The sequence below is a fragment of the Halyomorpha halys genome, unplaced genomic scaffold, assembly GCF_000696795.3.
Source record: "Halyomorpha halys isolate HHAL.00 unplaced genomic scaffold, Hhal_1.1 Scaffold1756.1, whole genome shotgun sequence".
Taxonomy (NCBI): domain Eukaryota; kingdom Metazoa; phylum Arthropoda; class Insecta; order Hemiptera; family Pentatomidae; genus Halyomorpha; species Halyomorpha halys.
The window spans coordinates 183695-196804 of NW_027108702.1; the positions used below are offsets into that span (position 1 = coordinate 183695).

Consider the following 13110-nt stretch of genomic DNA (forward strand, 5'->3'; position numbering starts at 1 on the left):
ACGTTTTATGGAAACTGTTGTATGTTATCTCAGATTTAATTAATTTATTATAATGTTGGCGAATAAATTCTTCCCTGTTACATCTAGTTTCTAGCGTTGTTTTTAACGAAAACCATTCGTATTCTCAGAGAGCCTCATAGATACAAATAAAGGGAAAAAAATGGAGATTTAAAAGTAAAATGAACCAGACGTTTTGAAATTTTACTATTCAATTGAGCAATGCATTGTAGGATTGATAAATCGTTTTGATACAATGGTAATTTCAACATAAAAATATATTTATTTTATTAAAATTCACAATATTATCTTTAAATCTAATCCTATTAAAATATTACAGCTTCTAATAAAAATATAAGATTATAAAACAATTTTTTATTAATACTTTGGCGAAATGAAACTCTTACCTAAATGATATGCGTAGTCTATAATGAACAGACAGCATTCATTAGCTGGAGCAATTCTTCCTGGTTCATGGATATACATTTTATTATTAACATACAATAAAATCACTCTTCTTCGCTATCTTCATTCAAATTCCAGCTTTTCCGATTCCTTCTCGCAACACAAAACGACATACTTTATTTACTGACATATTTTGTATTGTAGGTATAGTTTATATTAAGTTAGTTATATTTTTATAGTTTATAGTTTGTGGTAGATGTGTTTTCTTTTAATAGTATATTTCTGGTATTCTAATGTCCTTGTCTTAGAATAAAATTTAAATAACTGGAGAAGCTGGTCGGGGGTTGCAGTCAGCAAATAAACAAATAATTATTTTTCCGTGACGATTATCAGAGAGCTTTCGGCAGAGATTCTGGCTAAACTCAGTTTAAAATTATTTTTTACACCTAGTCTTTTTAAAGAATTACTTGATTAAACTCAGTTTATACAAAGTCTCTGCCGAACGCTCCGTGACATAGACCTGAAAATCACGTCGAAAGTCGAATAAATAATTTTTCGATCTTCTTTTTCTCTCAACTCTTTATTTTAACAAACTTCCAACGTTTCGGCCCTTAGGCTATCCTCAAGGAGACAATCTATATAAATTGTTTTGTTTTTATTATTATATAACCACCACAAACAATTCTCCCGTTCCTGAACATACCTTGATCATTTATGTGATAATTCAAATTTTCTTTTTTGCAGGCTAATTTCCCATGTCTTATAACTTTAAAAACAAAAATAAATGTTAAATTAATATCATAATAATTGGAGAAGTTTGTCGGGGGGTGCGGTCAGCAAAGAACAACATAAATAAACAAAACCATATTTATTTATTTTATGCCGACGTTTCAACCTGAATTATATCAGAATTCTAAATTTGTTTGTATACTATTCCTTTTCAATTGTATGTTTCTCTAAATGTTGTTGTTATCTCTTTTGTTCTATAGCCCTGATGAAGACCTGAAATTCAGGTCGAAACGTCGGCATAAAATAAATAAATATGGTTTTGTTTATTTATGTTGTTATTTGCTGACCGCACCCCCCGACAAACTTCTCCAATCATTAATCTACAGTCAACTATCTACACCTCATTAATATCATAATAGTTTCAAACAATCTTTATCTTGTCTCCTTGAGAATGGCCTGTGGGCTGAATTGTTAGAGGTTTGTTAAAATAAAAAGTTGTGAGTAAAAGTGGATCATTGAAGTTTGCGTTAATAATAAAATTTTTTTTTTTTAAATATTCTTTATTGAAATTTTCAACTATACATAGTACATTCAGTAAATTTGATCCTAGTTAAACTGGAGTGTTATAAGCTAATACTAAATCTGAATTGTTTTTCTTTCTTTTTTTTTTTACATATTTATGACATGAAATTACTTTTTAAAAACGTTTTAGAAAGTTTCGAGCATGAAACATAATATCTCACTTTTTATTTTTATAAATTGGAAAATCTTTTTTTATCTCTTCATTATATTGTTATTTTTTCTATTTGTATTAATTTGTAATACTATGTTGTTAATCGATTTTTAATATTTACCTACTAATATTCAGTTAAGGCCAACCCTCTAAGTATCGGTATTAATAAATATACAGTTATTAAATGAGGATGAAAACCATTTCTTGTAAATAATTACTACAAAAGATTTCTGGACTATCAGTATTTTGATCATTGTTATATAATTGAGGTTGTTATTTAATGTCCTTGTTATGTGTTAATCGCAGAGGAACTAAAGCAAATTTTTCTGGGACCCTTAGTAACTTCCAAAGTTTTATTATTTTTATCCATTACTTTATTAGAGTTTTAAAATGTCTAAAAAAAAGACAAAATGGACACAAGAAAAAAGGAATCAACTTCTCATAAAAGCAAGACAATATATTGCGGAGCTCAACGAAACATCATTCTCCAGTTGAACTATGTTAAATGTTACATCATTTTAACAGGATAAAAGAAGGAAATATTTCTCCATTTAGCATGCTAAACTAATGATCACGAATACCCCCGTTCTGTCGGGAATAACTCTTCCAAAAGTGATTTTCCAATTTATGTCATTACCACAAACTCTGAAGCAATTTATCTTAAGACGAATCCAATCTAAATGAAAATATAATGTGTTTTAGGATAATTGTTTTATTTCAGGGATAATAGGGAGAGAGGAAAAAAGTAAAATTCAAGATTTATCACAAAAAAAGAATGTAATTTCACTCTGAAAATAACTGTACAAAAATTCAATTTATAAATAAAAAATTCATCATATAAAATATATGTCTATTGTACATAAACGGAATGAGATCACATCGATACAGATTTTTTTCTTAACCTAGATAAAAGCTATTTACAATATTTATAAAAAAATAATACTATACAGTAATTGTTCAAATTAAAGCTTATTTATTGACTATAATCTTTGGGCAAATACAGCCCTAAATGCAGGTTCAACCCGCTTAGTACACACACATTCAAAGTTTAGGCACTCCACGGCACATAGCTAAAGAATGAAAGCGAAAATTAAAATACAATATTTTTGAAACTTATATTATTTTGGACGGATGCGAAACAATTGAGCTAAAATTGAATAATTTTATTTCATCGAAATATAAATAAAATTATTCATAATTTATCCGTTCATATCAAATACATATATATAATTGAATTTATGTTAATAATTTTGAATATCTTAATTAGTGATAATTGATATATAATATTAAGATATTTATTATAACACATTTAAAAGTGTAACATCACAAAATATACTTTTACATTTTAATTTTTTGGTTCTGATTTGTGCATGCATCAAAGGCCCGTCTCCACGGTGACAGTTTTCTCTCATCGCAGTATTGTTACAAAGTAAAACAGCGTGAACGTTCTTTAGTGTCTTGGTATCCAGGATCACAGAACATAATGGAGGATGTTGATATTGTTAAGAAAAATAAATATCTAAATTTAATTTCAAGAAATTATTGTAGTATTTACAAGAAGTTTTTAAAAAATAGGTACTATCAACTATAGCTAAAAAATTGATTGCTTAACAGTGCTAAAACGACAGTAAATATCATGCACTTTACACAATAGCAGTGACTTCGACAGTTACTGCCACGCATGAAAATCTTGCTGTACTTGTCATCGTAGAAATGGGCCTTTGGTAATCTTGAATAATCATCACTTAGAATTTTTAAGATTATTAGTGCCTTCGTCGTCAAATCGTGATTTTTAGGAACGAGTTCTGACAAGTTGGTTATACCAAATATCAATCTGAGCAAAATTTGTTTAGTTTCGACTAGCGAATCTATGCCAAAACTTTTTTTTTCATTCAATATAATTATAAGTTCCGTATCTAAATATTTCCATTCACACAAAACACAAACTGATGAGGTGAAATATCAAATTTCAAATTCTTTGTCAATGACTAGTATTTTTGTATTATAAATGTCACTATGATAGACTCGATTAAATTTCTACAATTCTATATAAAATAAATAAAAATATCAAATTGTTTCCTGTGTATCTTTGGCCATTTTGATTTTGAGCAAATTTGAAAATATAATTTTTGTTGAAAAAATTTCCAAATTTTAAGTCAGTTAAAATCATAAGATTATTAGGTTTAATTTTTTTTACTAATTATTTAAGTTTGTACTTTTATGTTGAATTAGAATTTTAAAAATAATTTCTTATTATAAAAAAGTAGAGTGAGTGCTTCCTCGACTTTCCCAATTCTTCGAAATGGTCAAAGATATTTTTAAGAACATAAACTTTTTAAACACATGCCTATCAATTGTTTTTATATTTTTTTAAATATTCAATAGTCACAACAACAGTAACTGACATATGGAAGGTTCAGGAGTAAAACAATATATATCTCGGTTCTGCACAATTTTAGAATTTCACTGAAATCTCCTGTTAATTAAATTGTTTTTCTCCTGAACAGCAAGTATTGTTTGAATTGTTCACATAATAAAAAAATAAAATAAAAAATGGACTTTACCACACATAAAAACTTCTCAAGAAAAATACTATAAAGTTGATAATTCGTTTATTAATATTTGAATTCGCTAAATGAGTTAGGAATATAGGATAAATAATGGAATTCATCGCTGTTATCCTTAAATAGTGGCACTGACAAATAAAAGTAATGGATTTATTTTAAATGGACGTGTTCCATAGATATTACCGTGGAGAGGGTGTTTTCCCTATTGTAGTCCCTATATGGATTATCCCAAAGATAGTAAGGTTGTAAAAAAGTAACCCCAGTATAGGGCACAATATTTAGAATATGTCAAATACAAATTTTTTTTTGTCAGCTGTGCTACTATTCAAGTTAATCAGCGATAAAATTATTTTTAATAATTAATTTTTGAGACTACGAGTTAAAATCTTTGGAATCCTTATCCTTTGATTTTGAGTACTTTCAGAGCAAAGTAAATTTTTGTTGATAAACTAAAAACTATGAATTGCCCTTTAGAAAGAGCAAAATTATCATTTTTTTTCGAGATATTGAATTTATTGTTTATGTTAGTTTTCTAACTTATATATTGTTAATAGTGTTTTTCTTAAGAAGTTGTATGTGCTAATTTAATCGAGTCTGACTTATTTTGCAACCGCTTTATAAGAGTAAAACTGAAAGCTACAGGCTTCATTCAGGACTTCTATATAATAAAGTAATAGTCTTTCATTAAATGTCCTCTAAGATTAGACCATATAGAAGAGATTGAAAGACATTATTTTACGGTGGCGTGAATTCACACTTTGTTCGCGGTTAAGTTTAGTAAGCCATCTCTGTGCCACCCCAAGGCCTGTAGGGCTTCTGGTGACTAGAAGTTGGGGGGTATTCCTGAGGGTAGTGCTGGCCATAATGGTAAGGGGGCGGGGGCGGGTGCGAAACAGGAGTGAGAGGTGTCAGCGTGGGGCCCTCGCACTCGAAGGAGGAGTTAGCTCCTGAAGAGGAACCGCTGGTGTCACCCCAGGGCTTCGCCCCGCTAGGTCCTACTTCGGGCCAGGGCCTGGACAGCTCCCGCTGGGCGGCGAAGCACTGAAGGTGTGACATTAGCCTGAGCCGAAGGGGGTCCTGGCTGTCGAGGCCTTCCACGGTGACCAGGTAGCGGGCCACCTCGGAGGCGCATTCCCGGAAGCCGATGTTGTGGTAATCCATCGCCAGCTTGGAAGCGTCGTAAGAGGAATTGTCCATTCCTGAAACAAAAAAGGAAAATGTGATTAGTTAAATTATAGAGTAGAATAAAATATTAAAATTATTTAGTATTTAGTAAAAATAGACTAATGAAGTAAGGAGCCATTTCACTCCTACAACTTGCGCGATCTGTACAAGTGCGTCAATTTACTTATAAGTGACCTAAGTGTGCTTTATTTTTATTAAAACCTGTAATAATCACTATAGTTTATTTTTATTTTTAAGAGTTGGTGTTTTCGCCTCACTATGCATCGGCTCGGAGAATGATATCTGAGTCAATACATCATCGTTATGACAGATTACTTTAAGTAAATTCCCTTCGTATTATAGATAAGCATTGCATTAATGCAATAATGGGTAGATCAAGAGCGATCAGCTGATGAGAGCGTGTGAACTGGATCTGGTCAGAGCCGATCGAGCCAGGTGCAGTTCCCACGATAGTTCCTTATCTACCCCATGGCTTCCGCTTTAGGACCCGCTGTCAGCTTTTTTTCATAATGTTTATGTTGTAGCTGTGGAAAGTGAAATGAGTCGATCTGCTTTAGTAGGTCAATTGTACCCGAGTCAGCCAATGCGATTTAGATACTTCGAAAGTATAAGAACAAATTGAGTTGGTTTTGAGAAATATATCCTAAGCATTTATGTAAGTATTCTGGTGAAAATCAATGTGGCATGTCATCTTCATTTATGGCAAGAAAATGATTTTTTTCCAAATATAACAAAATGATATACGTATATTATAAATATATTATTTTAGTAAATACTATGTATTTAAATACTAGATAAATAATAAACCAATTTCACTTAAAATGAATAATGAATGAAAGATGATTTACGCTACCTGCATTCATACCAGCTCATGCATAGTTAACATGAAAAGTATTTATAATGTAATGTAGCGGTATATTATAATTTTAAAAATTACTACCATTTTTACTATAAAATATAAAAAAATAAGAATGGTAAGGAAATACTGTTACTGGACTAACGGTTGTGCAAGGAGGTGATTTGGTCTGAATCACACTTGACCACCAGATTTTTACCCAATTAAGGGGTTATTCCATGATGTTGGGTAGACACCGAGGGCTCCCTAACCTACAGGGCTGACTCACGCCTACAATGAAACGGAAAATAATTATCTGCCACAGCCGAATCCGAATCCGGGTCGTTGGAGTTAGTGGCATAGTGCCTTACCACTGAGCTATTCCGCTCCCTATATGTATTGATGAATAATAGTTATCTTCGACATACCAAAGGTAAGACACAACACGAATTACTTTTTCTTTCTTACACAGTAATGCACTACTAATTCCTATTTTATTTCTGTTTTTTAGAGGGTTCGAAAAAAAAAAAAAAATATCTTCGACCCAGAGTTCAAAGAAGATTCTAGTCTTTACTGTCGGAAAATGGCCGACATAGATTATGTGTTAGCAGTATTAAGTAAAATACAATTAATTTTAACTGAGAATATGGTTGTTTTTTTGTTTAGAAATTCTTAACTCAAATACTTGTATTGTTAACGTATAATAAAGAATGAAAAAAAGAAATTTATACGTACGTAAATAGGATCGAGGGTTATGAAAAGCAATTTTCCTATCATAAGCAAATTTTTCTAATTTCTTTTTTAGGATTGGAAGGTTTAAATATATTATCTACTTGTATTTAATGAAGCTCGCCCTCTGTGTTGTATTATTATTTATTTCCATTACTTACATTATTTACAACAAAATTATTCATTTCTGTGTTATATTAAACTTTATTATTTTTTTTTTTAATATACAATTCCAAATAAAGAATAACATAATCGGGAGCATAATGTTTACTATACCTCGTAGACTAAATATTTTTTATAAGTACTTGCTTTTCCTCCTGACTTTCATTTACTATAGGCTTTACGTAATTAATATTTCGTATTTATTCGAACACATTTCTTCTAATTAATATATAATATCTCTCAAATATTAGATTATTTTTAATCTTATTATGCACCAGCAGAATTAAATATAAGGATAAAAAAAATTGAAATGGATTATCTGAAAGGTGTCGAGAGCCAGAGAGACAGACCCGCTAGAGAGACAGACCCGCTAGAGGGACAGACCCGCTATCCGACATCACCTGATAGTGATGAAGCTACACGACTACCTGCCTGACTTTTTGTTTCCCAGATAGAGGTCTCTTCCTGCCTTCCGGTTAATATGAAAAATGGTGCGGTGCTGTCGGGGGGATGAGGTACGACCGAGGGCCGGAACTGAAACATATTTTTTCCACAGGTTCGGTCCCGTTGCCTCATTCTTTCAGAACCGAATGCTAATAGGACAAAAAGCAGGCAGGCAGAGCGTAATAGGTACGCAACAGGAGGATGCTCTTTCCGGCGACGGTCCGTTAGGTCGTAGGGTCGTGTTACCGCTGTCTTTGTACCTGGATATGTCGTAACCCGGGTTTCGAGGGCGGACCCAACGTACCCAACGGAACCCTTTCTCCTTCTTGTGGGAGTGTCTATGGATCAGATCGTCCTAGTTTACGGGCAGGATCTGGGAGGGAATGTGAACCTAAATGGGCCAAAGGGCACCTGTCTCTTAAAAAAAAATAAGAAGAAAGAAAGAAAATATGTTTATAAGAAAAGAAACAATAATTCTAATTTTTCAACTTTCAGCATGAAATTTTAACATCACTATTAACTAATTTTAACCAAAAATTACAATTTTATTATATTATTAAATCATTTTGGGACAGCTGTAAAAAATATTTATAAGACTAAAAGAAAATATATACTGGTAAAAAAAATTATCTGATATAATTAGATAATTATAATAATTGATAATTACAAATATTTGAATTTTTTAACTTCATACCGTGAATGAGATATACTTCTTATGTAAATATCATAAGAGGCATTATATACATAAAAATGGAAATGGATTTTCAGAAAGGTGTCGAGATCAAGAGATAAAGTAGACATACATATATAAATATATAACTTATAACTTTACATCAAATAGTTATGAAGTTACCACTAAGTTTAGTGTATTTAATATGCATTTATTACGTAATTTAGTAATATCCAGCATTAATTTTTTTTTGTTTTGCAGGTGAGTGAAACATTAAACATCGACTACAATTTTTTTCAGTTAAACATGTAAGTAAAACGTTTTTGTGATGAATTGTCATTTTTTTTTCTAGTTATGAATGCAATCTTATCAACAACATAAATATGTTTAAATTCCTATTAAAACGAAAAAGAAAAAAACTCTTGTTATATTTATATTTACTATAATTCTTAAAATATTCGGACTTTTGTTGAATAACTAATTTTCGTACCGTTGAAACTTCGCGTGGTTCTGCACTCTTACTTAGGGTGAATAAATTATGCATATCAGGGTCAACACCTCATCGCATAATGGTAATCGTTCTTTTATTACAATAACTGTTACCACTGTCAATAAAGGGGATCTTACTAAACGGAACGGTTTTTACCGATGGTAACACTTACTGGAGTCAGTTCTCACATACATAAGTATATTTATGAGGGAGAGTGAAATGATTTATTGGCAGTAAGCAATGCTACCCAAATACAATGGGTTGCTATATTATAAATATATTGGTATAATATTTACAAAACATTTTTTTAACAACGACTAAATTACATTCGATTTGTAATTTATTTGTATTTGTAATTTAACGTGTTGAAAGGTAAAAGTTGAAAAACAAGTCATTAATATTTATTAAGTAATAAAAAGGATTAAATTATTTCCGGTTTTTTAACATAAGGCTCGAGTAATTTGTTTTATTTTCCAATATTTTAATTTTTTAGAGAATTCCCTGGCTTCCTAGGGTTGGTTGATAAGGAAGTATCGATTTTTTTTATTGCATCTTACGTATGAGTAGTTTTTTCAACAATTAATTTATTCAATTTCGGATGGTTATTATAGGAATTGCTATAACATACAGCATACTAATATATCTTAAAAAACAATAATATAAACGAAATACATTGGTATATTTACAAAACATTTTTTTTAACAACAACTAAATTACATTCAATTTGCTTTTTTGTTTGCATCCTACTCTTAACATATCTTATACTAAACATATATGGTAATCGCTATCAAAAATATTGAGGTTACTACTCAAGTTTTGTTTTAAATTTATGATCTCATTCCAAACTTCAAAAAAATACCGTTATTTACTTTATAGTTAGACCAAATGTATAAGCCATTTTTATCCTTGGAATTTTATTAATGTATTACATAATATCAGTGAATTAAAAAAAAAATTGATCAATGTATTGTATAATATCAGTAAGTTCAGTAAAAAAAAGTAGTTATTTTCCTGTGGTTAATAACTTAGATATTTAGAAAGCTCAGATCAGAAAATAATTAAGTGTTGAAAGTTAAAAGTTGAAAAACGTGTCATTAATATTTGTTAAGCAATAAAAAGGATTGAATTATATCAGGTTTTTTAATATAATGCTCGAGAAATTTGAGTTTTATTTTCCAATATTTTACTATTTTTGAGAATTCCTAGCTTCCTAGTGTTGATTGATAAAGAAGGATCGTTTTTTCTCAAAAATTAATTTATTCAATTCCGGATGATTATTATAGGAGCTTCCGATATCGAAAAGTTATTTTTTTGAAAAATTCATATTTGTAACATTTTTATGGCTTTCTATGGAGCCTAAAAATTTTTAATTTTTATAAAGCACTAGTATATTTTTCGTTAAAACATTGTCGTAAATGAGCAGTGAAATACCCCTTCTACTCTTGCGTAAATGAATAACGGTGTAAAAGCCTGCCATTTTAAAAAAAAAAAATCATCACATTACAACTTTTTCTTTGAAAATAAAAATTTATGGCCTTTTTTTTATTCTGAATGGAAGTAAAATTCATTTTTTTTTTTTAATTTACGAAATTTAATTTTTTATTATTTTATTTTATTATATTAATTCTTATAAAAAGTCTTTTTTTATCTATGAATCTTCTGAATTTAGGTGTGCCTTTAATTTAATTTAAATTCCTATAAAAATATTCTAATCAAAGTATAGTTAAGGTTTTTTTTTTGCTTACTGTGATTTGTATAAAAAGAAATTTAAATTTGTATTAAATCCTAAAAAAGTGTTTATGATATAAAAAATGTATTTTGTTTCATTAAATGAATTTAAAAAAAAAAATTATAAACTAGAAATTTTTAAACAAAACATTTAAACTAAATAATATTTGATAAAAATAATAAATAAGAGAACATAGAAATATTGTGAAAAAAATCAAAGACAACACAAAATCAATAAATAATGCCCCACAGCTTTCCTCCCTTATCGGCATTATTGGCTGGATGCTATCACTAAATCCTTTTTTTTATCTATTTGCGAAATAGACAATGACCAATGCCCAAGGGGCAAGGGGCAAAACAAACGTACGATCAGGACAGAAGCGCTTAGGATAAAGGATAATAAAGGACGAAACTGGTAAGAAATAAGGACATAGGGAGGAGGGAGGGGGTTGGTTGTGGGAAGGGTGGTCTACTCGCTTCCCACGGCGGTACATCTGTCGCACTTCTCACGGACTATTTGCATTGCCTATATTATCAGTCATCAGTCTTATCCTCATTATCCTTCTATATCTGTCGGGGTGTGAGGAGGATCCTGTAGGTATCTAATCTTCTGGGGATTGGGGGTACGCCAATATATCATCCTAAAAGCTAGGTGGTTTGCATATGCGAAAAAAACATTCGCAACTGTATAGAAAAAAAAATTGCTTTTCTTCTATTTTCTTTCAAGTTTAAACCACTCAAGTTCCTGAATGTAGATTTTTAGAATTAAAATAAGACAAACGAAGAAAAAAATTTAATTTGTGAAATTTCTTATACCGTTGCAACATTACCACAAACTTTTTAAATTTAGATATTAAATGTAATATTGATATTTTATATTATAAGCTATATTATTTTCAACAAATATAAGTTGGTCCATTACCAAAGCTGAATGCAACAAAACCCAAAATCGTTTTTGTCCGGACGTTATGATTGTACACATATATAGAATATATATTTAAAAAATGAGATTGTTAAATAAAAGTTTTGCAAATTTTAGAAAATAAATATTTTTAAGGTATCAAAAATTTCATAATTCCTTTTATCTGCAAGATATTAATTATACATTAAATAAATGGGAAAAAAAAAATCAAGAAATAGTTAAAATCCTCGATAATTATATGCGCCCATTTTCGTTTTATTTAGCCTGCTTCAATTTTATTTCAATTTCTATTTTCACATAATTTTCAACAAATTATTCAAAATTCGTATTCTTCAGAAAACAAAATCAGTAAGAATCTAATTTTATGCCTTATAGATCTTAAGGATTTAAAAACCAGGTATACAAATGCATTTAAATATAAATTCGATTCCATTTTGATAGCATTGGTTACAGATAAAATATATTGCGATTCTTCTCAGCTGTTACTGTATAAGAATTAATATAAAACTGAACTCTGAAAATGAATACAGATTGAGATTAAATAGAATAAACTATGTTTAGTAAACTTAATAAAAGCTAATTTTGAATTTTTTTCCCCCCCATTCCTAATCACAAATCGACCACGTGTCACGATGCACTGACACGTGTATGTCCCGTTGTACCAATACATCCCAGGTACAGAGCCCTGTACACAAACCGTCCCTAACAGTAAGAAAAACTCCCCTCGTTTCCCCCTTCATCGGTAAATCGGCAGGGGGTGAGGGACCGCCTCCGTTCGGTCACACGACTTGGAGGCCACAATGGAACTCTTACCCTCTGGATTAATGGGCACAATGGACTCATCGAGCCTTGGATAATAATAATTTAAAATATTACAATTAATTCTTATTTTTATATTAATACTTGATGAGTAATCTTTGAAAGCTTCCAAACGCCACCAAATTCTGGCTTTACGACTATTCCACAGTAAATAAAATTAATAAATTTAATGTGTGACTATTTGTTTCCTTGTGCTGCATTCCTAGAGACTAAATATAGCTTCTGACACCAACAACCTTTATCAATATCAATATTATCAAGATGAGGTGTAGATAGTTGACCGTATATTAATAGAAACAAAAGAGTAAAACTGAGTAAACTCTATTGTTCTATAGTCCTGGTGAAGACCTGAAACTCAGGTCGAAACGTCGGCATAAAATAAATAAATATGGTTTTGTTTCTTTATGTTGTTCTTTGCTGACCGCACCCCCCGACAAACTTCTCCAATCAATATTATCAAGTTTAATCCCAGTATTTATTCTGTTTATGTAGGTTTGTTATGTATCTATCTATTTCTATCTATTTTTAAAAAACAATATCGATGAAAATTTTCGTTTTCTTTTGTATTGTTTATTATATTGCCAAATTGTTTATTATATCTTATTATTATATCTCTTTATATCTGATTATACCATGTATGTGTAATTTATATATGTCCGATTACGGATTGATAAGTATGCTGTGTGAGATATAAA

General features: G+C 30.2%; 1 protein-coding gene across 1 annotated transcript in view; it reads right to left on the minus strand.

The window, feature by feature from the left end:
* Nucleotides 1-5018: 5018 nt before the first annotated feature.
* Nucleotides 5019-13110, minus strand: part of LOC106690547 (hairy/enhancer-of-split related with YRPW motif protein) — a 20232-nt gene continuing 12140 nt past the window's right edge. Inside the window, exon 4 of the mRNA XM_014435999.1 lies at nt 5019-5630. Within this exon, the coding sequence (XP_014291485.1) occupies nt 5206-5630 (425 nt within the window). The 3' untranslated portion in view covers nt 5019-5205. The remainder of the gene's footprint in view (nt 5631-13110) is intronic.